At 44.5% G+C, this 25,805-nt stretch overlaps 1 protein-coding gene across 1 annotated transcript in view; it reads right to left on the reverse strand.

The window, feature by feature from the left end:
• LOC132817707 (obscurin-like) overlaps positions 1-25,805 on the reverse strand; it is a 306,454-nt gene that overhangs the window by 55,371 nt on the left and 225,278 nt on the right. The window contains exons 36-41 of the mRNA XM_060828232.1: positions 23,070-23,336; positions 21,970-22,242; positions 14,096-14,362; positions 10,099-10,365; positions 3,914-4,026; positions 2,950-3,103 (exon numbers count right to left, since the gene is read on the reverse strand). Of these exons, the coding sequence (XP_060684215.1) occupies positions 2,950-3,103; positions 3,914-4,026; positions 10,099-10,365; positions 14,096-14,362; positions 21,970-22,242; positions 23,070-23,336 (1,341 nt within the window). The remainder of the gene's footprint in view (positions 1-2,949; positions 3,104-3,913; positions 4,027-10,098; positions 10,366-14,095; positions 14,363-21,969; positions 22,243-23,069; positions 23,337-25,805) is intronic.

Raw genomic sequence — 25,805 nt, forward strand, 5'->3', positions numbered from 1 at the left:
ACTTGCACGACAAGGTGTCTTTGTTCAGCAACTTTCCCTGGGACCTTACCATTAAGTGTACAAGTACTGTTCTGATTTGTTTTCCCAAAATGCAGCACCTCGCATTTATCTGAATTAAACTCCTTCTGTCATTCTTCAGCCCTTCAGCCCATCTGACCAAGATCCCGTTGCAATCTGAGGTAACCTTCTTTGCTGTCCACTACACCTCCAATTTTGGTCTCATCTGCAAACATACTAACTGTACCTCTTATGTTCACATCCAAATCATTTATATAAATGATGAAAAGTAGTGGTCCTGGCACCACTCCACTGGTCACAGGCCTCCAGTCTGAAAAACAACCCTCCACCACCGTCCTCTGTTTTCTATCTTTGAGCCAGTTCTGTATCCAAATGGCTAGTTCTCCCTGCATTCCGTGAGATCTAACCTTGCTAACCAGTCTCCCATGGGGAACCTTGTCGAACGCCTTACTTAAATCCACTTATATCACGTCTACAGCTCTGCCCTCATCAATCTTCTTTGTTGCTTCTTCAAAAAACTCAGTCAAGTTTGTGAGACATGATTTCCCACGCACAAAGCCATGCTGACTATCCCTAATCGGTCCTTGCCTTTCCAAATACATGTACACCCTGTTCCTCAGGATTCCCTCCAACAACCTGCCCATCACTGACGTCAAGCTCACTGGTCTATAGTTCCCTGGCTTGTCCTTACCACCTTTCTTAAATAGTGGCACCGCGTTAGCCAACGTCCAGTCTTCCGGCACCTCACTTGTGACTATCAATGATACAAATAACTCAGCAAGGGGCCCAGCAATCACTTCCCTTACTTCCCACAGAGTTCTAGGGTACACCTGATCAGATCCTGGGATTTTATCCACTTTTATACATTTCAAACATCAAGCACTTCCTCCTCTGTAATATGGACATTTTGCAAGATGTCACCATCTATTTCCCTACAGTCTATATCTTCCATATCTTTTTCCACGTAAATGCTGATGCAAAGTACTCGTTTAATATCTCCCCATCTCCTGCAGCTCCATACAAAAGTCACCTTGCTAATCTTTGAGGGGCTCTATTCTCTCCCTAGTTACCCTTTCGTCCTTAATGTCTATGTTTGGAAAGTTAAAATCCCTTACCATAACCACCCTATTGTTCTTACAGGTAACTGAAATCCCCTTGCAAATTTGTTCCACAATTTCCCACTGACTATTAGGGGGTCTATAACATAATCCCAAAAAGGTGATCATCCCTTTCTTATTTCTCAGTTCCAACCAAATAACTTCCCTGGATGTGTGGCCAGGAATATCCTCCCTCAGTGCAGCTGTAATGCTATCTCTTATTAAAAGCACCACACCCTCTCCTCTCTTGCGTCCCTGTTTGTCCTTCCTGTAGCATTTGTATCCTGGAACATTAAGCTGCCAGTCCTGCCCATCCCTGAGCCATGTTTCTGTAATTGCTTTGATTTCCCAGTGCCATGTTCCTAACCATGCTCTGAATTCATCTGCCTTCCCTGTTAGGCCCCTTGCATTGAAATAAATACAGTTGAATTTATCAGTCCTACCTTGTTCTCACTTTTCTCAACTGTACGAGTCTCAGATTGATCTCTTTCCCCACTATCTCCCTGGATCCCAACCCACCACCTCACCAGTTTAAATCCTCCTGAGCAGCTCTAGCAAATTTCCCTGCCAGTAAATTAGCCCCCTTTCAATTCAGGTGCATCTGTTCTTCTTGCACAGATCACTTCTACCCCAGAAGAGATTCCAATGACTCAAAAATGTGAATCCTTCTCCCATACACCAGCTCCTTAGCCATGCATTCATCTGCTCTATCCTCTTATTCCTATCCTCACCAGCTTGTAGCACTGGGAGTAATCTGGATAATACCACTCTTGAGGACCTCCTTTTTAAATTCCTGCCTAACTCTCTATATTCTACCTTCAGAATCTCATTCTTTTTCCTTCCCATGTCATTGGTTCCAATGTGTACAATGACTTCCTGCTGGGCTCTCTACCCATTGAGAACATTTTGCACCCTCTCTGAGACATCCTTGATCCTGGCACCAGGGAGGCAACACACTATTCTGATTTTTCACTGCTAGCCATAGAAATGTCTGTCTATACCGCTGACTAGAGAGTCCCCTAATACAATTGATCTCTTGGAACCCGACATACCCGTCATTGCATTGCAGCCAATCTTGATACCAGAAACTTGGCCGCTCGTGCGATATTCCCTTGAGAATCCATCACCCCCTACATTTTCCAAAACAGCATACTTATTTGAAATGGGGCTAGCCAAAGAAGACTCCTGCACCACCTCTCTTACCTTTCCTGGAGTTAACCCATCTATGTGACTGTATCTGTGACTTTGCTCCCTTCCTATAACTGCCATCTATCACACCCCCTTGCTCTTGTAAATTCTTCACTGCCTCTAACTGTTGTTCCAATCGATCCATTCGATCTGGTAGGATTCGCAATTAACGGCATTTATTGTAGATATAATCCTCAGTAACACGTAATCTTCAAAATAATGGCAGCAGACACTTTTCAGTAAACTAGAAACAAAAACAGAAGTTGCTAGAAAAGTTCAGCAGGGGTCTGGCAGCATCTGAAGATCTGAAGAGAAATTGGAGTTAACATTTTAGGTCCATGACACTTCCTCAAAACTGAAGAAGGATCACCAGACCCAAAACATCAACTCTGAACAGATATTATCAGACCTGCTGAACGTTTCCAGCAACTTCTGTTTTTGTTTCTGAAATTTATGAACTCCATTTGGGTCTGCTGTAAGAAGAAGGCTACTGATATCAAACAGAAGGTAGAGATTTTCTGGACTCAAACACTGGTTGACACTAAAATGAGAAACATATTAAAGCTTCAAAGGAAGATTGTGAACTCTAATCTAACTAATTCCAGAGCTTCAGATCATGAACACAAGGCCAAATTGTGGCAATTACCAAACACCTCCAGCTTGCCCGAGGTTTTGCATTCACCCGCGTCACAGGAATAAGTTCCAGAATCTTGAACTTCACACTTCCCCAACTGAGCAATCCGCTTCCTCCCCATTGAGTAAATCCGGACGTTTTTATTGGGTTTCATTTCCAAGTCGTCCTGTTCAGGTAAAGTACAGTGAATAACGAGAGAGGTAGCACAACGAGGTTAGATACAGAGTAAAGTTCCTCTAAAACTGTCCCCATCAAACACTCCCAGGACAGAAACAAAATGGGGTTGGTCACAGAGTAAAGCTTCCTCTGCACTGTCCCCATCAAAATTCTAGTAATCAGGAATGTCATTAAATCTTAACAATCTTCTGATTTGGCAAAGAGAATCTATCAGTTCAAAGGTAGTTAGGGATGACCAATTAACGTTGGCCTTGTCAGTGATGTCCACATCCTACACAGATTAAACATGATTATGGGATCTGCTGAGGTTCAGTGTCCAGAAGTGAACACCGTCAATTACTTGGGAATCTGACCAAAGCAAGATACACCAAGTCTTATGCTCTGCAAGTTAAGCATGTAGTTGTTGGTCATTGGCCAGAGATGGAGGGTGTTTGGCATCCTTGGCCTCGAAACCCAGCTCATACCTTCAGGAAAGGCTGACAGAAACACATCAAACAAATGTAGTTCACCTAACAATGCCTAATATCATTGGGTGAACCAGTGAATCCACTGAATGTTCACTCCCTCCTTTATTTTATTGTTGTGTCGCCATAGTCTTACCAGACCAGAAGGGCTGCTCTCTCATTACAGAGAAGCGACTGGTGGTGATTTAGCCTGAAGGCTACCAGACCTCAGGTGAGGGAAGAAGTTGAGAAGGACAGTCCTTCATGGTTACCTCAAACCGGTGATGGGAATTGAACCCACGCTGTTGGCATCACTGCTTTGTAAACCAATGAACCAGCTACCTGAACCTACTTACCTTATACCAGATGACCTCTACATTGGGCCGGGACAGCTCACACTCCAAGATGACGGCAGTAGTTTCTGGAACCCGCAGATCTTTTAGCTCCTTCAGGAATGTGACTGGGGGTTCTGAAATAGTCACAAGACTGGGTGAGAGAACAACATGGCAGGTGACAACAGCTGATCAGGAAGGACAAACAGCCTGAGACAATCCAAACACTTCCCACACAATTCCTACTCCGGTCTGTCCCAATCCAGAACTCTTTACAGCAGATTGTAAAGTGTCTACTCACTGAGGAAATATACCTCTCATCACCCAAATCTCTCAAACCCAGAGATACACATAGATGGAGACACACATGCTCACACAGGCACTCACAGATACAAGCACACCCTCATATAGATGCCCACCCTCTTACTCACACACACACACACTGACACAGAGACACAGATATACATATATGCATACACATAAAATCATCTGCATACATACTCATGATCAGAAACATAGACACATTCACGCAGAAACATATCTTCTGGTGTAGAAGAGCACTGTATTCAGAGAGTCATACGGCATGGAAACAGGCCTTTTGGTCCAACTAGTCTGTGCTGACCACATTTCCAAACTAAACTAGCCCCACTCGGCCCATATCCGACCAAACCTTCCGATTCATGTACATATCCAAATTCCGTTGTTGTGGTTCTGTTTGCCGAGCTGGAAGTTTTTGCTGCAAACGTTTTGTTCCCTGGCTAGGGAACATCATCAGTGCTATTGGAGCCTCCTGTGAAGCGCTGCTTTGATGTTTCTTCCGGTATTTATAGTGGTTTGTTCTTGCTGCTTCCGGGTGTCAGTTTCAGCTGTAGTAGTTTGTATGTGGGGTCCAGGTCGATGTGTCTGTTGATGGATGTTCTTGCCGCTTCCGGGTGTCAGTTTCAGCTGTAGTGGTTTGTATATGGGGTCCAGGTCCATGTGTCTGTTAATGGAGTTTGTGGATGAATGCCATGCCTCTAGGAATTCCCTGGCTGTTCCCTGTCTGGCTTGTCCTATGATGGTAGTGTTTTCCCAGTCAAATTCATGTTCCTGGTTGTCTGAGTGTATGGCTACTAGGGATAGCTGGTCGTGTCGTTTTGTGGCTAGCTGATGTTCATGGATGCGGATTGTTAGCTGTCTTTCTGTTTGTCCTATATAGTGTTTTGTGCAGTCCTTGCATGGTATTTTGTAAACTACGTTAGTTTGGCTCGTGCTGGCTATTGGGTCCTTTGTTCTAATGAGTTGTTGTCTGAGTGTGGAAGTTGGCTTGTGTGCTGTTATGAGTCCTAAGGGTCGCAGTAGTCTGGCTGTCAGTTCTGAGACGCTCCTGACGTATGGTAGTGTGGCTAGTCCTTTTGGTTGTGGCATGTCCTCGTTCCGTGGTCTATCTCTTAGGCATCTGGTGATAAAGTTGCGTGGGTATCCGTTTTTGGCGAATACCTTGTATAGGTGTATTGACCAGCTATCCCTAGTAGCCATACACTCAGACAACCAGGAACATGAATTTGACTGGGAAAACACTACCATCATAGGACAAGCCAGACAGAGAACAGCCAGGGAATTCCTAGAGGCATGGCATTCATCCACAAACTCCATTAACAGACACATGGACCTGGACCCCATATACAAACCACTACAGCTGAAACTGACACCCGGAAGCGGCAAGAACATCCATCAACAGACACATCGACCTGGACCCCACATACAAACTACTACAGCTGAAACTGACACCCGGAAGCGGCAAGAACAAACCACTATAAATACCGGAAGAAACATCAAAGCAGCGCTTCACAGGAGGCTCCAATAGCACTGATGATGTCCCCTAGCCAGGGAACGAAACGTTTGCAGCAAAAACTTCCAGCTCGGCGAACAGAACCACAACAATGGACACCCGAGCTACAAATCTTCAACCAGACTTTATATCCAAATTCCTTTAAAACTCGCCCATCTTAGGGAAAATATCTTTGCTATTCACCTTAACTATGCTCCCCTATGATTTTATAAACCTCAACCTCCAATGCTCTAGTGAAATAAGTCCCAACCTATAGTTATAACTCAAAACCTCAGTTCCTGGCACTATCCTGGTGATTTTAACCTACTGCGAGTTCATCAACTTTACCAACACCTTCCATCCCGACCTCAAATTCACCTGGACTGTCTCAGACTCCTCCCACCCCTTCCTAGACCTTTCCATTTCTATCTCGGGCGACCGAATCAACACAGACATCTACTAAAAACCGACTGACTCCCACAGCTACCTGGACTACACCTCCTCCCACCCTGACCCCTGTAAAAACGTCATCCCATATTCCCAATTCCTTCGTCTCCGCCGCATCTGCTCCCAGGAGGACCAGTTCCAATACCGTACAGCCCAGATGGCCTCCTTCTTCAAAGACCGCAGATTCCCCCCAGACGTGATCGACGATGCCCTCCACCGCATCTCCTCCACTTCCCGCTCCTCCGCCCTTGAGCCCCGCTCCTCCAACCGCCACCAGGACAGAACCCCACTGGTTCTCACTTACCACCCCACCAACCTCCGCATACAGTGTATCATCTGCCGTCATTTCCACCACCTCCAAACGGACCCCACCATCAGGGATATATTTCCCTCCCCTCCCCTATCAGCGTTCCGCAAAAACCACTCCCTTTGTGACTCCCTCGTCAGGTCCACACCCTCCACCAACCTAACCTCCACTCCCGGCACCTTCCCCTGCAACCGTAGGAAATGCAAAACTTGCGCCCACACCTCCCCCCTTACTTCTCTCCAAGGCCCCAACGGATCGTTCCGTATCCACCACAAATTCACCTGCACCTCCACACACATCATCTATTGCATCCGCTGCACCCGATGTGGCCTCCTCTATATTGGGGAGACGGGCCGCCTACTTGCAGAACGCTTCAGGGAACACCTCTGGGACGCCCGGACCAACCAACCCAACCACCCCGTGGCTCAACACTTTAACTCTCCCTCCCACTCCACCAAGGACATGCAGGTCCTTGGACTCCTCCATCACCAGAACATAACAACACGACGGTTGGAGGAAGAGCGCCTCATCTTCCGCCTGGGAACCCTCCAACCACAAGGAATGAACTCAGATTTCTCCAGTTTCCTCATTTCCCCTCCCCCCACCTTGTCTCAGTCAAATCCCTCGAACTCAGCACCGCCCTCCTAACTTGCAGTTTTCTTCCTGACCTCTCCGCCCTCACCCCACTCCGGCCTATCACCCTCACCTTGACCTCCTTCCACCTATCACATCTCCATCGCCCCTCCCCCAAGTCCCTCCTCCCTACCTTTTATCTTAGCCTGCTGGACATACTTTCCTCATTCCTGATGAAGGGCTTGTGCCCAAAACGTCGAATTTCCTGTTCCTTGGATGCTGCCTGACTTGCTGCGCTTTAACCAGCAACACATTTTCAGCTCTGATCTCCAGCATCTGCAGACCTCACTTTTTACTCGAATTTTTTTCCTGAACCTTCTCTAGTTTAATAATATGCTTTGTCTGACAGGGTGCCCAGAAATGCACAGTAAGCCAGAAGAGGCCTCATCAATGTCCTGTATAATCTCAACATGATATTACTTGCTCTTGTAAAACCTTCGAGTAAAAAGTGAGGTCTGCAGATGCTGGAGATCAGAGCTGAAAATGTGTTGTTGGTTAAAGCGCAGCAGGTCAGGCAGCATCCAAGGAACAGGAAATTCGACGTTTCGGGGATAAGCCCTTCATCAGGAAAGGCTTTGATGAAGGGCTTATGTCCGAAACGTCGAATTTCCTGTTCCTTGGATGCTGCCTGACCTGCTGCGCTTTAACCAGCAACACATTTTCAGCTCTGTTCTTGTAAAACCCCAGGTTAAAGATCTGGAGATATGGGTTTGAATCCTGCCATGGTAGGTGGTGAAATATGAATTTAATAAAAAAATGGAGTTAAAAGCTGCTCTAACAGCACCCAGTTACAATTGTCAATTGTTGCAACAATCTATCTGGGCTTCTAATGTTCAGTTAGGGAAGGAAATGTCCTGACTCTTACAGTCTGACCTACACATGACTCCAGGCAGCATCAGGAGGTGGAGAAGTCAACATTTTGGGTATCACTCTTCTTTAGGACTCAGGGTGGGAGTAAGGGGAGCTGTAGATAAAGGGGCTGGGGCAGGGTGGTGAGGTGGGGATAGGTGACCTTGGTTCATGGGAGGGCTGAATCTGGTGACTGAGAGGAACGAAAGGGAGGAGGAGGGGGAGGGGGTGGGAAGGTAGGTTATTTGAAATTGGAGAACTCAATGTTGATTCCTCTGGGTTGTAGGCTGCCTAAGTGGAATAAGGTCATACACTCAACCTGTCTCCACCTATCTCCACCTCACCTCCTTGCCCCTCCCAGCACCTTTATCTGCAGTTCCCCTTATACCTACCCCCAGTGCTGAAGAAGGGTTATACCCAAAACATTGACTTCTTCCCCACCTCCTGATGCTGCCTGACTTGCTGTGTTCGCCCAGCCTCTTGCTTGCCTACCTTGAATTCCAGCATCTGCAGTTTTTTTTTGGTTTCTACATGGGACTCCACAGACACAGCAAGATGGTTGACTTTTAACCATCCTCTAAACTGGTTGAGCAAGTCATTGAAGGACAATTAGGATGGAAAATAAATGTTGGCACAGGCGGTGATACTTATACCTTTGAATGAATTGAAAACAAAATATCTGCAGAGCGAATTCCACATTCTCTCTTTGCAAAGATTTTTCTCCCAAAAACCTGACTGGGTTTCTTAGAGAGGCATTGATGTTAATGTCCCCTTGTTGTGATCTCTCCCGCAAGTGGAAACGTCTCTCTCGATTCCTAGCCTATGCAACACGTTCATTGTGTCACCCCCTCAGCCTTTGAGGGAAAAGACACCCAGCCTGTTCAGCCTCTCCCGATTGGTACAATCTTGGTGCTCGCATCATTTTCTAAATCATTTTGGCCCCTTGTCCAAGGCACCCAAATCCTTTTTGCAAAACAGAGTCCAGAACAATGCACAGAACTGAAAACATGGCCAAAGCAAGTTTCAAATAATATTGCAACCGCAATTTCTATTTCTTGGGAAAACTACTGTCACCCGAGAGAAGAATAGGCATAGTGGAAATTTAACACAGGTTATTTAAAACAAAGGGTTTACATCAATCAATAAACTCTTTCCAACTGGAAACCGCTACAACCCCTCATATCCCTGTCACCTCCTCCAGTCCTTACACACCTCCCTATTTCTGTAACTTCCTCAAGCCCTGACAAGCTTCCCTATCACTGTAAGCTCATCCATTCCCTATAATTCTTGTCTCTGTAACCTCCTCCAGCTTCAACATCCCTACTTATTTAAAAGGTCCTGCAGTCCTACACATTTCCCTATCTCTATAACCTCCTCCAGCCCTTACAACGCTCGCTATAATTTGCTCTAGCGCCTACATTCTTATTTCTGTAACCTTATTACACCCTTCTCTATCTGTGTAACCTCATCCAGTCTCTACATCCCTCCCCATTTCTGTATCCTCCTCTAGTCCCTGTCATTCCTTAATTCTCATCTCTTCGAGCCCCTATTCCCTTCCCCATCTCTGAATCCTCCTGTGGTGCCTACATCATTCCTTAATTCTCATCTCTTCAAGCTCCTATTCCCCCCCCATCTTGATATGCTCCTCTAGTGCCTGCATCCCTCCCTAACGCTGTAACCTCTTCCAGCTCCTACAACTCTTCCTATCTGTAACCACATTGAGTCCCTACTCCCTCCCCATCTCCGTAATTTCTGCCAATCCAAAACCAGTCTAGGAACAGAGAGCATTATCTCAGAATAAGTGGTCACTCATTTAAGATAGAGACAGGAATGTCTTTCCTCAGAAAGTAGTGGATTATGGAATTCTTTACCTCAGAGGGCTGCCAAAGCTGTGACATTATATATATTCATGGCTAATATAGACAGATTTTTTTAATTAGTAAGGGAATCTCAGGTTCTGGGGAAAAGGCAGGAAAGTGAAATTGATGATTATCAGATTAGCCATGATCTCATTGAATAGTGGAACACATTTGATGGGCTGAATAGACTACTTTTGAAGTGGTGTGGCTGTGAATCTGACCCAGGTGATGCGTGGACATGGCCAGTGCGGGGACCTAGAGGTGGTTGGTGATGAGGGCTAGGAGCAGGTTGTGGGAATCTGACCTCTGACTGTTATCCGTGAGATGCTGCGGACATTGTCGGCCTGAAATGTGACAGTGCCTGAGTCCTCGAGTGTCAGTGCGGACAGTGTGAGGCTATGGACTTTTCCTGTGCAGCTGATCCGCCGGTTGTTGTTGGGCTTCACTCGTATTCCATCCTTGATCCACATGCCTTCAACGTCTGGGTGGGATAATTCCACCTGGAAGGTGACTGCTTCCTTCTCAAAGATCTCCATGTCCTCCAGAGGCTTCCTCACTGATATCCTTCGAGCTGCAATCACAGGAACAGAGTCAGGGTTATTTTAACCGTTTCAGTCAAATACAGCATTGCAGTACCAGTTTCGCACTCCCATTCTACTGTCACATCCTTTCCTGCAAATATGATAAAGTTGATTGAGGAAAAAGTGGTTGATGTTGTCTACATGGACTTCAGTAAAGCCTTTGACAAGGTCCTTCTTGGCAGACTGATACAAAAGGCGAAGTCACATGGTATCGGGGTGAACTGGCAAGATGGATACAGAACTAGCTTAATCATAGAAGATAGAGGGTAATGGTGGAAGGATACTTTTCATAATGGAGGGTTGTGACTAGTGGTGTTCCACAGGGATCAGTGCTGGGACCTCTGCTGTTCCTTGTCTATATAAATGATTTGGAGGAAATGTGACTGGTCTAATCAGTAAGTTTATGGATGATACAAAGATTGGAGTTGTGGATAATGAGGAGGATTGTCAGAGGCTACAGCAGGATATTGATTAGTTGGAGGCATGGGCAGAAAAATATTTAATCCTGGACAAGTGTGAGGTGATGCATTTTGGACAGTTAAGTAGAGATGTAAATTATGCAGTGAATGGCAGAATCCTGAGGAGTATTTATATTTGGAGGGATCTTGGTATGTCGGTTCACAGATCACTGAATGCAGCAGATGACGGAGCAAAAAAGGCCTCTGACAAGAAGGGCTTATGCCGGAAACGTCGATTCTCCTGCTGCTTGGATGCTACCTGACCTGCTGCTTTTCACCTCTTCCCACCCTACCTCCTGCAAAAATGCCATCCTGTATTCCCAATTCCTCCACCTCCGCCGTATCTGCTCCCAGGAGGACCAGTTCCACCACAAAACACACCAGATGGCCTCCTTCTTTAGAGACCGCAATTTCCCTTCCCACGTGGTTAAAGATGCCCTCTAACGCATCTCCTCCACATCCCGCACCTCCACCCTCAGACCCCACCTCGCCAGCCGTAACAAGAACAGAACGCCCCTGGTGCTCTCTTTCCACCCTACCAACCTTCGCATAAACCAAATCATCCACCGACATTTCCGCCACCTCCAAACAGACTCCATCACCAGGGATATATTTCCCTCCCCACCCCTTTCCGCCTTCTGCAAAGACCATTCCCTCCGTGACTACCTGGTCAGGTGCACGTCCCCCTTCAACCCACCCTCCCATCCTGACACCTTCCCCTGCCATTGCAGGAATTGCAAAACCTGCGCCCACACCTCCTCCCTCACCTCTATCCAAGGCCCTAAAGGAGCCTTCCACATCCATCAAAGTTTTACCTGCACATCCACCAATATCATTTACTGTATCCATTGCTCCCAATGCGGTCTCCTCTACACTGGGGAGACTGGATACCTCCTAGCAGAGCACTTTAGGGAACATCTCCGAGACACCCGCACCAATCAACCACACCGCCCGATGGCCCAACATTTAGACTTTCCCTCCCACTCTGCACTACACTCTCAACTATGACATGCTTGCCTTCATTGAACAGGGCATTGAGTATAATGATAGGTAAATTATGCTGTGGATTTATAGAACTTTAGTTAGGCCACACTTGGAATGTTGTGTACAACTCTGGGCATCACACAACAAAAGGCGGTGGATGCTTTGGAGAACGTACAGAAAAGATTTACCAGGATGTTGCTGGGTATGGGGGATTTTAGCTATGAAGAAAGGTTGGATAAACTGGGTTCGTTTTCACTGGAAAGCAGGAGGTTGAGGGGTGACCTAAAGAAGTTTATAAGATTGTGAACAGTATGGATAGAATGGAAAGAAGTTTTTCTCAGGGTGGAAGGGTCAATTACTGGGGGCTACAGATGTGCGAGGCACAAAGGGTGGTGAATGCCTGGAATGTGCTGCCAGAGGATGTGGTGGAAGCAGACACAATAGCAGCATTCAAGAAGCACCCAGATGAATAGGAAGTTAAAAATCACACAACACAAGATTATACTCCAATAGGTTTATTTGGAGGCACTAGCTTTTGGAGTGCTGCTCCTTCATCAGGTGGTTGTGGCGTATATCATCGTAAGACATAGAATTTATAGCATAAGTTTACAGTGTGATGTAACTGAAATTATATATTAAAAAATACCAGGATTGTTTCTTAAGTCTCTCATCTTTTAGAACGACCATGTTGGTTTCAGTTCTTTCATATGTAAATCACAAAACTTTTTTAAAAGTTACATCCTCAAGTGAACTTTAACAATTGGTGTCACGCCAGCCCAGATAATGCATTGAAGGTGTGAGTTGCCCTGTGTGAGACTGTCTGTGCCCCAATGGTCAGACTGATTCTAATCTAAAAAAGGATTTACAGAATCATACATGGATTCATGCAGTTTTGAGCAAAGAAAAATGTAATTTTGCAAGTACAAATTCACCCCACAAATTTATATGTGTGTGTGTATATGTGGGTGTGTTTTTGTGTGTGTGAGGGAGGGGTTATGAGTGTGTGTGTGTGTGTGTGTGTGTGTGTGTGTGTGTGTGTGTGTGTGTGTGTGTGTGTGTGTAAGAGAGAGAGAGAGAGAGAGAGAGTGTGTATAGGGGTATAAGTCTGTGAAAGGTGTGTGTGAGAGCATGGGGGTGTATGTGTGAGCACGAGAGAAGGTGTGTGTGTGTGTCTGGGTCTGTAAGAGAATGTGTGTGTGTGTGTCTGTCTGTGTGTGTGTAGGAGTGTCTGGGTGTGTATAGTGCAATGGGGTCACCTGTAGTGTGACATGAACCCAAGGTCCCAGTTGAGGCCATCCCCATGGTTACTGAACTTGGCTAAAGCCCTTCATGTCATAGGCCTTTTTTGCTACCTTATCTACCTGCACTGCTGCATTAAGTGATCTGTGAACCTTATATCAGGATTCCTGATGAAGGGCTTATGCTCGAAACGTCGAATTCTCTATTCCTGAGATGCTGCCTGGCCTGCTGTGCTTTGACCAGCAACACATTTGCAGCTGTGATCTCCAGCATCTGCAGACCTCATTTTTTACTGTGAACCTTATACACCAAGATCCCTCCAAATATCAATACTGCTAAGGGTTCTGCCATTCACTGTATAATTTCTCCCTGTACTTAACTTTCCAAAATGCATCACCTCACATTTGTCCAGGATTAAACATTTTTCTGCCTCCAACTGATCTATATCATGCTGTATCCTCTGACAATCCTCCTCACTATCCACAACTGTCTGCGCAGTCTTGGAAGGCCAAAGGGGCAGTTTCTGTGCTGTACTGTTCTTTGTTCCTTTGAATTAATCTCGCCATCAAGATCTCACCCTCAACAAAGACCTGTTTTAATCATCACCCAAACCCAGAGAAACACCCATACATGGGGTTAGATATAGAGTAAAGCTCCTCTATACGGTCCCCATCAAACACTCCCACAACAAGGACAACACAAGGTTAGATATAGAATAAAGGTCCCCAAAGATTCCCAGGACAGGAACAGGACGGAGTTAGGCAGGAAGCGAAGCTTCTGCTACTCTTTCAAACTGAAGTTGAACCTTCCTCTACTCTTTTAAACCAAAGATTATGCTCCATCTAGACTTTGAAACTGAAGGTAAAGTACTCTCTGCATTGTTTCCAAAGTCAGGGACAACATAGGGTGAGATACAGAATATAGCTTACTCTACACTGTTTCCATCAAACGCTCCAACAACAGGATCAGCACAGGGGTAGATACAGATTAAAACTCCCACCTTTGTTTTGTGCTTTTCTTAAACCAGGTCTATACTTACGTTCAATGATGAGTTTGGCCTGTGTTCTGTCATGCAGGGTCTCACAGCGGTAATTCCCTCGGTCAGAGAACACAGTGTCACATACAATTAGCCGCCTGGTCCTGCCGTCTTGCTGCAGAATGAACTTTGGACTGGACTGGATGACCACTCCCTGCTTCATCCACTGGACCTCGGCTGACTCATTGCTTACCTCTACTTCAAAAGTAGCATCTTGCCGCTCTTCTGTTACCACGCTCACCAGCTTCCTGGTGAACACAACCTGGGTCTCTGCAGGAATAGTAAAAACAGAGTATACATCATTTTCCTTCTATTGTTTCAACTGCAAGCTTCCACTCTATGTCTGCACTCATTCTGTGTATCCATGGGATATTTAACAGTTGGATCATCCCGTTCTTAGACCATAAGACTGTAACAAATAGAAACAGGAATAGGCCGCTTCAGCATTCAATAGGATTTGACATTCCTCATGTCCAATTTCCTGACCTTTTCCCCATAACCTTCAATTCACTACTGATCAGGGATCTATTTCAGCCTTAAATATGCACAAAAACTCTGCCCCACAGCTATGTGGCAAGGAGTTCTAAAGACTCTCAACCTTTTGAAAGAACAAATTCCTCCTCATTTCAGCCTTGTGTCAGGCTTGATCAAACTAACACAAAGTACTGGAGAAACTCAGCAGGTCTGGCAGTGACTGTGGAAACAGAAATAGTGTTAATGTTTTGAATCCAGCACACTCCAATGAAGAACCCTACCAGACTTGAAACATAACTCTGTTCATCTCTTCATAGATGCTGCTGAACCTGCCGAGTTTCTCTACCAATTTGTCCTTATTTCACGTCTCCAACATCTGCAGTATTTTGATTTTATCTACCTGTCAAATGTTGCTATTCGCACTTTTTCATAGTATACATGAACAGATGAACATCAAGAACAGAAGTAGATCATTCAGCTTTTGACTATGTTCCAATGTTCATTAAAATCATGGCTTATTGTTTAACTCTACTGCTATGGACCAGACCAGACCCTGTCAAAATGTAGTAAGAGGGTAACCTCAATCATAACTTTTTCTTATTGTTGAAGACAGATGTGAAGTACGTGTCGCAAATGTAATTCAACTGGTCAAATTACTCAACGTTAAGCAGAACACAATTTATTTAAACACTATAGTTAAAATATAAAAAGAGGTATTAAAAATAACTTAATTATTGGAAAACTTAACTGAATGATAGATACAGTATCAATTACTAAATAACTGTTCCAATGCAATAACCTGCATTTAATAACCTTCACGTGCATTTCCTCTAACCTGATTCACTGCATCCGTTGTTTTCCCATGTGGTCTCCTCTATATTGGAGAGACTAAGCGCAAATCCAGGGACTGGTTCAGGGTACCTCAATGGCCTACATGCTCCAATCAACCCCACCTTCCGGCTGCTAGCCATTTCAACTGCCCCTCCCACTCACCAATTACATGTCCTTCCTGCACCTCCTCTGTCGTCAAAATAAGGCCAGATGCAAACTGGAGGAAGAATACTTCATCTTCCACTTCAGGAGCTTACAGCCTTATGGCGTCAACATAAAATTTACCAGCTTCCAAATCTCCCCACCCCCCCCCCCCCCAATCTCATCCCAAGTCTAGCTCTCCCTCTCCGCCCTATCCCTTGACCTGACCTAACCTGTCCATCTGCCTCCCAACTATCTGCTCCACAATTCCGATTGACCAATCTCAATCACCTCCTACCTATCCATCTATCACCACTCCACCTACCTTTCCCCCAGCCCCATCCCTCCCTCCTATTTATTTCTCAGTCCCCTTCCCCTTCCCCAATTCTGATGAAGGATCCTGCCCAAAACATTGACTCTCCTGCTCCTCTGATGCTGCTTGACCTACTGGGCTTTTTCCAGCTCCACATTTTATTGACTGACTTTCCAGCATCTGAAGTCCTCACTATCTCCAATATAATAACATCCCATAAACACACCCCTCAGCAGAAAGGCAAATTCTGACACAGATTCTTATGTGCAGTTCTCCAATCCAGAAGGAATAAAATCAACAGAAATTCTAGAGAATGTAGCAGCTTGGAATCATTCTCTGAAGATTCCAAATCTTCTGAGACCCCAAATAGCTTCTGACAGCTGAAAAAAAACAGGTGAGAGAAAGCTGGCCATTCCCATTCAAGCTGCTTCTATTGTTCCAGCTTTTAAACAAAACCTAAAGGCCTTCTAAATTGTTTACTTAAACCATCTTCAGCAGCTAGTTCATCTAGATTGCCTTTACAACCTCGTTCCAAAAAAAAAACTAGGACAAAACAACCTTTTTAAAGTAACAGCACCATCACACTACTTTCCCGTCAAACCTCCCTCTTGCTAATCAAGAATCTAGGCCTTAAAAATATTCAAGGACTCTGCTTCCATCACCTTTTCAGTAAGAGTTCTAAAAAACTCACAACCCTCTGGCAGAAATAATTTAGCCTGATCTCTGTTTTCAATGGGCAATCCCATATTTTTAAACTGTGGCCCCTGCTTCTGGATTCTCCCAGAAAGGAAACATCCAGTCAAGACCGCTCAAGATCCATTTTATTTCAACCAACTTGCCTCTCACTCTTCTAAACTAGAGTGGATACAACTCTAGTCTGTCTTCATTGGACAACCCCCCATTCCAAGTATTAACTTAGTAAACTTCCTGTGAACACGTATTTCCTTCCTTAAATAATGTGACCAATACTGGTATAATACTCCCGTGCCCTGTATAACTGAAGTATAGCCTTCCTGCTTTTATCCCCTTGTGATAAACCACAACATTCCAATAGTTTTCCTGATTATTTGCAGTATGGGACAGCAAACCTTTTGTGATTCATACACAAGAAAACCCAGATCCCTCTCCATCTCAGTGCTCTGCAAACTCTTATTACTCTTCCTGCCAAAATGGACAGTTTCACACTGGCCACATTATTTGAACACTTTTCACTAAATCACACAACACTTTCAAGCAAAGGTCAGTGGATTATAAACAGGGGACCTCAATTTTCTTTCTTGTCCTGAATCCACTGGGGCTACAACAGGATTGTGGGCTTCTTGAGGTCAGTAGAGAAAGATCAATCACAGGAATTGCCACTTGTTTCCATTGTGGAACACCAACAACAGTTTGCGTTTATGTAGTATCTTGGATACAGCAAAGCATCCCAAGGCATTTCATAGATACTGAGCCATTAAAATTTGACTCCATGCGTCTTACAGATATATTACAAATAAGTGATTATTCCTGATGAAGGGCTTATGCTCGAAACGTCGAATTCTCTATTCCTGAGATGCTGCCTAACCTGCTGTGCTTTGACCAGCAACACATTTGCAGCTGTGATCTCCAACATCTGCAGACCTCATTTTTTACTCGAAGATTAATATTGTCGAAAAGGTATTGGCTCTGAAGGGGTTAATGTTCAAAGTAAATTGGCTCCATCCATTCTATTGATGTCACAGACCAACAGGAAAGAGTTCCGCTTGAGTTTTCAAAAGGATCAGTTGGATCTATACCAATTGCCTTATGTGCTAACCATTATAGCTGACCTAATGTATTGTACTCACTGATATTATGCAATCAGCCTTGTTGATATTTTCCTAATCAATCTGTTCAAAGATGTATGACACATCTCTGGAGTAGATGGGACTTGAACCTGGGCATTATGGCTCAGAGGCAGAGACAGTACCATTGCATCACAACATCCAAATCAAACTGCTCAGATATACTATATTCTGACACATCTTTGGAGCAGGTGGGATTTGAATAGAGTATCTCATGGTAACCTCAGCCAGTTCAGGAACTCATGCTATTGGCATTGCTTTATGTGACAAACCAGTTATACTACTATTGTGTTATTGAAGGATAATATCAATTCTGTAGATGCTCTACACAGTGCATAGAACATTAAAGTGCAGTACATGCCCTTTGGCCCTTGATGTTACACCGACCTGTGAAACCAATCTGAAGCCCATCTAACGTACGTTATTGTATTATCAACCATACGTTTATCTAATGACCATTTGAAATTGCTGATTCTATTACTGTTGCAGGCAGGGCATTCCAAGCCTTCACTACTCACTGAGTAAAGAACCTATCTCTGACATCTGTCCTATATCTATCCCTCCTCAATTTAAAGCTATGTCCCCTTGTGCTTGCCATCACCATCCAAGGAAAAAGGCTCTCACAGTCCACTCTACCTAATCCTCTGATCATATTGTATGTCTCTATTAAGTCACCTCTTAACTTTCTTCTCTCTAATGAAAATAGCTCAAGTACTTCAGCCTTTCCTCATAAGACCTTCCCTCCATACCAGGCAACATCCTGGTGAATTTCCTCTGCACCCTTTCCAATACTTACACATCCTGCCTATAATGCAGCGACCAGAACTGTACACAATATTCCAAATGTGGCCGCACCAGTTTTGTACAGCTGCAACATGACCTCATGGCTCCAAAACTTTACCAATTAAAGCTAATACACCATACTCCTTCTTAACAATCCGATCAATCTGGGTGACAGCTTTCAGCGATCTATGCACATGGATAGCGAGATCCCTTTGCTCATCCACACCACCAAGAATCTTACCATTAGTCCAGTACTCTGTATTCCCATTACTCTTTCCAAAGTGAATCACCTTACACTTTTCTACATTAAACTCCATTTGCCACCTCTCAGCCTAGCTCTTGGAGACTTATCTATTTTCACACTTTCCAGAATTGCTAATTATGAACCTCAATCCCATCTAGTCTAATAGCCTGTATCTCAGTATTCTCCTCGACAGCATTATCTTTTTCCTGTGTGAGTACTAAAGAAAAATATTCATTTAGTGCCTCTCCTATCTCCTTGGACTCCATGCACAACTTCCCACTACTATCCTTGACTGGCCCTAACCTTACCCTAGTCATTCTTTTATTCCTGACATACCTATAGAAAGCTTTAGGGTTTCCCTTAATCCAACCCGCCACAGAATTTTCCGGTCCCCTCCTCACTCTCCTTAGCTCTCTCTTTAGGTCCTTCCTGACTTACTTGTAACTCTCAAGCGTGCTACCTAAGCCTTCACATCTCAACTTTACATAAGCCTCCTTCGTTCTCTTGACAACAGATTCAACTTCTTTAGTAAACCACAGTTCCCTCGCTTGACCACTTCCTCTCTGCCTGACAGGTATGTACTTATCAAGCTCCTTGATCAAGCTCCACGTTTCAATTTTGCCCATCCCTGCAGTTTCCTTCCCCAGCTTATACATCCTAAATCTTGCCTCATCACATCATAATTGCCTTTCCCACAGCTATAACCCTTGCTCTGCTGTAAATACCTACTCCTTTCTATCGTTAAAGTAAACATAACTGAATTGTGGTCACTGTCATCAAATTGCTCACCCACCTCCAAATCTAACACCTGGCCTGGTCCATTATCCAGTACCAAATCCAATGTGGCCTCGCCTCTTGGTAGCCCGTCTACATACTGTGTCAGGAAACCCTCCTGTACACATTGGACAAAAATTGACCCATCTAAAATACTCGAACTATAGCATTTCTAGTCAATATGTGGAAAGCTAAAAAGCTCCATAACAACTACCCTGTTACTTTCACTCCTATTCAAAATCATCTTTGGAATCCTTTCCTCTATCTCTCTGGAACTTCTCACAGGCCTATAGAAAACTCCCAACAAGGGTGGTCCTTTCTTTCCTGTTTCGTACCTCAGTAGACGAATCCCTCATTAACCATCCTTCCTGCCTTGACCAACAATGCCACACCTCCCTCTCTTTTACCGCCTTCCCTATTCTTACTGAAACATTTAAACCCTGGAACATGCAACAACTAGTGGTGTATCCTCTAACACTAATCAATAGATAGACTTAATACAATGCAAAACTAAAAGACGACTGGTGAAGGTGAATTACTTTAAAGAAAGTCTTACCAAGTACTACAAACCAATGGAGGTGGCAAATAGCAGAAGGTAGTATTTGACCAGTGATCATGTGGATAAACACCACAACTGAAAATGTGGTCAAAGATGTAACTTGTTTAGATGCAATTAAAAAAGAGCAGAGAGAGATGGAAAGGTTTAATCACTGCCTGGAGTTCTTTTGCCAATTGGTCACTGACTCTCCTTCAGGGAAACTGTTTCACATTTAATCTTATTAAAATTCATCATAATTTTTGAACAGATCCATTAAGTTTAGTCTTAACCTTCTCCATCCTGAGGAGAATAATCCCAGCTTCTACAGTCTCACCATATTCACTACAGTCCCTCACCTCTGTGCCTTTGAGTATTCTTTCATGGGGATAGGCAATGAATTTTGGCCATGCCAGCAACATGCACATCCCACGAATGAATTAAAAAAAAGTGAAGGCCTCAGACGAGGAAAATGATTGAGGTATTTTCTAACCAACCTGTGCCAAGATGTTATTCCATGCCTACAAACTCGTCTCTTACCTCAGACACTACACCACAAAAGCCTAATTAAACTGCTCAGATATATTCAGGCACACCTTTGCAGCAGATGGGACTTGGACAGAGTCATTTCATGGTAACCTCGGTCAGTGCAGGAATTGAACCCACATGTTAGCATCCTTCTGCATTGCAAACCAGTCATCCAGTCAAACAAGCTAAGAAAAAGCTTTTTCCTGGACCACCCTTGCTTCTTTTGCACATCTGTTGTGAAGTTGGTGTTTGTAAAATGCTGGGGTTGTGGGGGAGGGAGAAGCATTGCATAATTCCTTTAAAAGGTGGTGCTTTTTCAGTGCTTAGAGATTTGGAATGGATATCTGTGAGCAGCAGCTTGGGGGCTTGCAGGAACACAGAGAGCATCCAACTTGAAACATACGTATTGAAAGGCCATACAGTTAGCAGACCAAGCAGCAGTATTTACCTAGAAAACAGGCTTTTGAATTTAGCCAATCAATTTGAACCAGCCACTTAGATACCAAAACCTATTAAATTTAAATCTGATGGTTTTGACAACATAGAATCCATCCTACCGTAAGAAATACTGATGTGTCATCAAGGGTATAAAAGAAGGGAGCAGTTGAACAAAGACCCCTGAGCAAGTTGCCATCTGCCAGAGCTAATGGCCCTGAAAGAGAGAATCACTGGCTCTCATAACCTCATCTATGTAATAGAGAAGGCACCATCTAAGTAACAATGGTACCAGCGACAGAGATGGCATTCCTGACAAAACAATCGACAAAGGCACAGAACAGTCTGGAAGATACATAACCTGGCTATAAGTTTGAGAGACTAAATTCTATTTTTTGTTATATGAGTGGGACTTGTATTTATTGGAACAACATACCATTAGAATTTTATTTCACTTGGGAATTGTTAGTAGTTGGAAGGGATTTATTTGATTCGTTAATAGTTTAGTTAATTTGTTCACTGTTAAGAGTTAGATAAATAAATTATTACTTGTTGATTTTAAAGTGAGTGTTAGGGATTTACATTATTTAACCACTGCAAGTTGCTGAAAAGCAGGTTACACCACTTTTCACACTATTTTACAGATTACAGGGCAAGGTGCTACTTTTGGGTGGTTCGGTCTTAATTCTCACAGGGAATAAACCTCCCTTTTATAACGTATCACTTTAAAACTATGACCTCTCACCTTAAAAATGGTGTCTGACATCTGCACTACTTTAGCCCTTTTGAAATTCCAAAGAAAGAGAACCTTCTTATTCATTTTATATTGCCCAGGGTCAATATATTACTCTACAACAACTTGCAACAATAAAGAATATTTTACAAGGGTACAAGCCTCAACCTATCCCCAAGCCTACCCATGTGGTGAATCAGGCAAATATGGGTCTGTCGGGCAATGTTAAATGTATTTCCCACCTACCCTAGGTTGTGACCTACCTTGCACCTGAAGGTTGGCAGTGGAGACAATTCCCTCAGCCTCTGCTATCACTTGGCCAATATCTGTAAGCTGGCAGTCCTGTATCAGCAGCATGTGACACAGACCATTTCGTGAGGTCACATATTTCGTGCTGCCTGGTGGGACTTCCATGCCGTGCACTTGCCAGGACAGCCTCACATCCTCTGGGGACACCATGCACTTGAACTTAGCGTCATCTCCCTCCAGCACAGTGATACTGCGGAGATCGGAGATGAACTCCACGACCCGGGGAACTGAAATGAGAGGAAACACACTTGAGGGTCAGAAAGTTACAACATAGAATCCATCCTACCGTAAGAAATACTGATGTGTCATCAAGAGTATAAAAGAAGGGAGCAGTTGTGTAGCCCCTTTAATATTCTGGAATGTCACGAGATAATTCACAAAAGTTGCTAGCAAACATAATGCATCCTTGGCCACAAGTGGAGGCACTGGAAAGATGATTGCAAGCTTTGATTGAGGAAATATATTTTAAAGAGTGTCTTGAAGGAGGAAAGAGAAAGAGTGGTTTAGGGGGAGAATTTCAGAGCTCAGGGATCAGCAATCTGAAGGCAAGGCTACCAATGGCGGAGTAATTAATTTGGGAGTGCTCAAGAAGCCATAATTAGAGGAGGGTTGTGGATCTGGGAGAGAGTAAGGGAAGGGGAGTACATGGACACATTTGCAAACAAGAATTGGGTTTTGAAATTGGGCTGTGTCAGACTTAGAGCCAGTGGATGTTAGTGAGCTTGGGGTAATAGGCAAACAGGGTGAGGGGTAAGCACGGAGACAAAGAGCAAGAATTTGGAATAATCCACATTTACAGAGCGTGGATGATAAATGACACAATTGGATTCTGGAGACACTGAAGACAGGACAGTCAAGATGATGAGGAAACAAGGAAGAGAAGCTGAGTAAATTGGATTGATATTCTCTGTAGTTGGGAAGAAAGAGGAGGAGTGTCACTGACATAGGGACCCCTGCAACAGAGATGGAGATGGACAATGTTTTGAAGGTGGTAGGTGGTACTCCATGATCTCAAATGGACACAGGGTCAAACAAAAGGCAAGGCAGCACAGACCTCTCACGGACACTCTTCCCACTGTCCTGTCATCCTTAGACTCGCACGAGTATTCACCCTCGTCGTCAAGTGTTGCTTTGCACAGGGTCAAGGATCGCAGTCGCCCCTCAGCTCGGATGATGTGCTTGCGACTGGGACGGACCTCCTTCCCATCCTTCAGCCACATGACGTCACCTTTCACCTTGTTGAGTTCACACCATAGGGTGATGGAGCCGTCTCTCTGAATGCACACGTCCTCCAGCTTCAGCACAAATATGAGTGGCAGCTCTGCAAAGACACAAAGGGGCAGGTGTTGAGGATGATCCCTTGTCATGATGGAAGGATTTTATTCATCCCTTTCCAAATGTTTCACAAAGTCAGCATTGGCTCTTGCTGGTTGAGTCAGTATTAAGGAAGGCAAATGCAATGACAGCACTTATTTTGAGAGGACATGAATATAAAAGCATGGATATACTTCTGAGGCTGTACAAGACTCTGATCAACCACATTTAGAATATTGTGTGCAATTTTGGGCCTCATATTTCAGGAAGGATGTACTGACCCTGGAACGTGTTCAGAAGAGGTTCAAGAGAATGGTCCCACGAATGAAAAGCTTAACATGAGAATCATTTGAATATTCTGGGTTGATGGAGTTTAGAGGGATGACAGAATACTGAATGGCCTGAACATAGCAGATGATGGGAAGATGTTTCCATTGGAAAGCGAAACTAGGACTTGAAGACCCGGCCATAGAGTAAAGGGAAGACCTTTTAGAATGGAGAAAAGGAGAAACGTTTTTAGTCAGAGAATGGTGAATCTATGGAATTCATTGCCACAGCACGCTGTGGAGGCCAAGTTATTGAGGTATATTTAAGACTGAGATAGATAGATTTTTGAGTATTAAGGAGATCAAGGTTTATGGGGAGAAAGCGAGAGAATGGGGTTGAGAAACTTATCAGCCATGATTGGATGCTGACTTGATGGGCTGAATGGCCTAATTTCTGCTCCTGTCTTATGGTCTTGTTGCAAGGGGGTTGTTTAGCTCAGTTGGCTGGATAGCTAGTCAGCAATACAGAATGATGCCGACTGCATGAGTCCAATTACCACACTGGCTGAGGTTACCATGAAGGACTCTCGTCTCAACTATGTGTCGTGTTTTTATTGTTTCAACAGCAGGAAGAGCAGGAGCGTGAACTGGGGGTAGATGGGAAGGTGAATCACCGATTCAAACACATACCTTGATGGTTGGAGCACTCCATTTTTGTTTCAGCAGCAAGAAGAGCAGGAGCAGGAGCATCGACAAGATGGCTGACAGGAAGGTGAATCACTGATTTGAATGCTTAACTCATGAACAGGCGAAGCACACGCTGAACAGGTGTGGACATAGGATTGCTAAGTAAGCGAAGTAATATATTTGGGTGTTGCGTTACCCAAAATGCTACTTATGTAGTGTCTCCCACCAAAAAAAAGAGTTCTGTGCGCTGGATTAGTAAGTTTAAAAAACTTATTTTATTCTTTATTTTTCTGCAGTCTCTTTGGAAATTTAGAATAGTGGGAATGGCAGTTAGGGCAACTGAACATTCCTCCTCCAGAACGTGGGAGATAAGGGTCACCACCAATGTCCCTGCTGACTTAATCTGCAGGAAGAGCACCCAACACCAGCTCCTCGAAAAACCGTGTTAGGGAACTGGAACTGGATGAACTTTGGGAGGTGGAGGGGATTATTGAGAGGAGTTACAGGGAGGTAATCACACCACAGATGCAATAAAAGGGCAGGTGGGTTACAGCCAGGGGACAGCAAGGGAACAGGCAGGTAGTGCAGGGAACCCCTGTGGCATTCCCCTCAATAACAAGTATACTGCTTTGGATACCTTTGGGGGGTAAGCCATGGGGCACAGGTCTCTGGCACAGACTCTGTCCCCTGTTGCTCAAAAGGGAAGGGGGAAGAGGAGCACAGCATTAGCCATTGGGGACTCCACAGTTAGGGGGACAGCTAGGAGGTTCTGTGGGAATGAGAGAGACTCACAGTTGGTTTGTTGCCTCTCAGGTGCTCGTGCTAGGATCGTGTTTCTGGGATCCTTGAGGGAGGGGGAGCAGCTCTGTGGTCCACATAGTACTAACAACATAGGTAGGAAAAGAGATGGGGATTTAAAGCAGAAATCCATGGAGCTACAGTGAAGGCTTAGTGCTAGAACAAGCAGAGTCGTTAGCTCTGGTTTGTTGCTTGTGCCATGTGCTCACGAGGCAAGGAATAGGGAGAGAGAGGAGTTGAACATGTGGCTACAAGGATGGTGCAGGAGGGAGGGCTTCAGATGCCTGGATAACTGGGGCTCATTCCGGAGTAGGTGGGACCTCTACAAACAGGATGGTCCACACCTGAACCAGAGGGGTTCCAATATCCTGAGGGGGGCGGGGGGAGGGGAGTTTGCTAATGCTCTTTGGGAGGGTTTAAACTAATTCAGCAGGGGGATGGGAACCTAAATTGTAGTTCCAGTGCCCAGGAGATTGAGAGTAGTGAGTTCAGAAATAAGGTCTCAAGGTCGCAGGAGTTCAGCAGGAGCAAGCAGGAAGGTGGATTGAAGTGTGTCTACTTCAATGCCAGGAGCATCCAGAATAAGGTGGGGGAACTTACGTCATGAGTTGATACCTGGGACTTCGATTTTGTGGCTATTCCAAAGACATAGATAGAGCAAGGACAGGAATGGTTGTTGCAGGTTCCGGGATTTAGATGTTTCAGTAAGAACAGAGACGGTGGTA

Source organism: Hemiscyllium ocellatum, chromosome 7 (genome assembly GCF_020745735.1).
Source record: "Hemiscyllium ocellatum isolate sHemOce1 chromosome 7, sHemOce1.pat.X.cur, whole genome shotgun sequence".
Lineage (NCBI taxonomy): Eukaryota > Metazoa > Chordata > Chondrichthyes > Orectolobiformes > Hemiscylliidae > Hemiscyllium > Hemiscyllium ocellatum.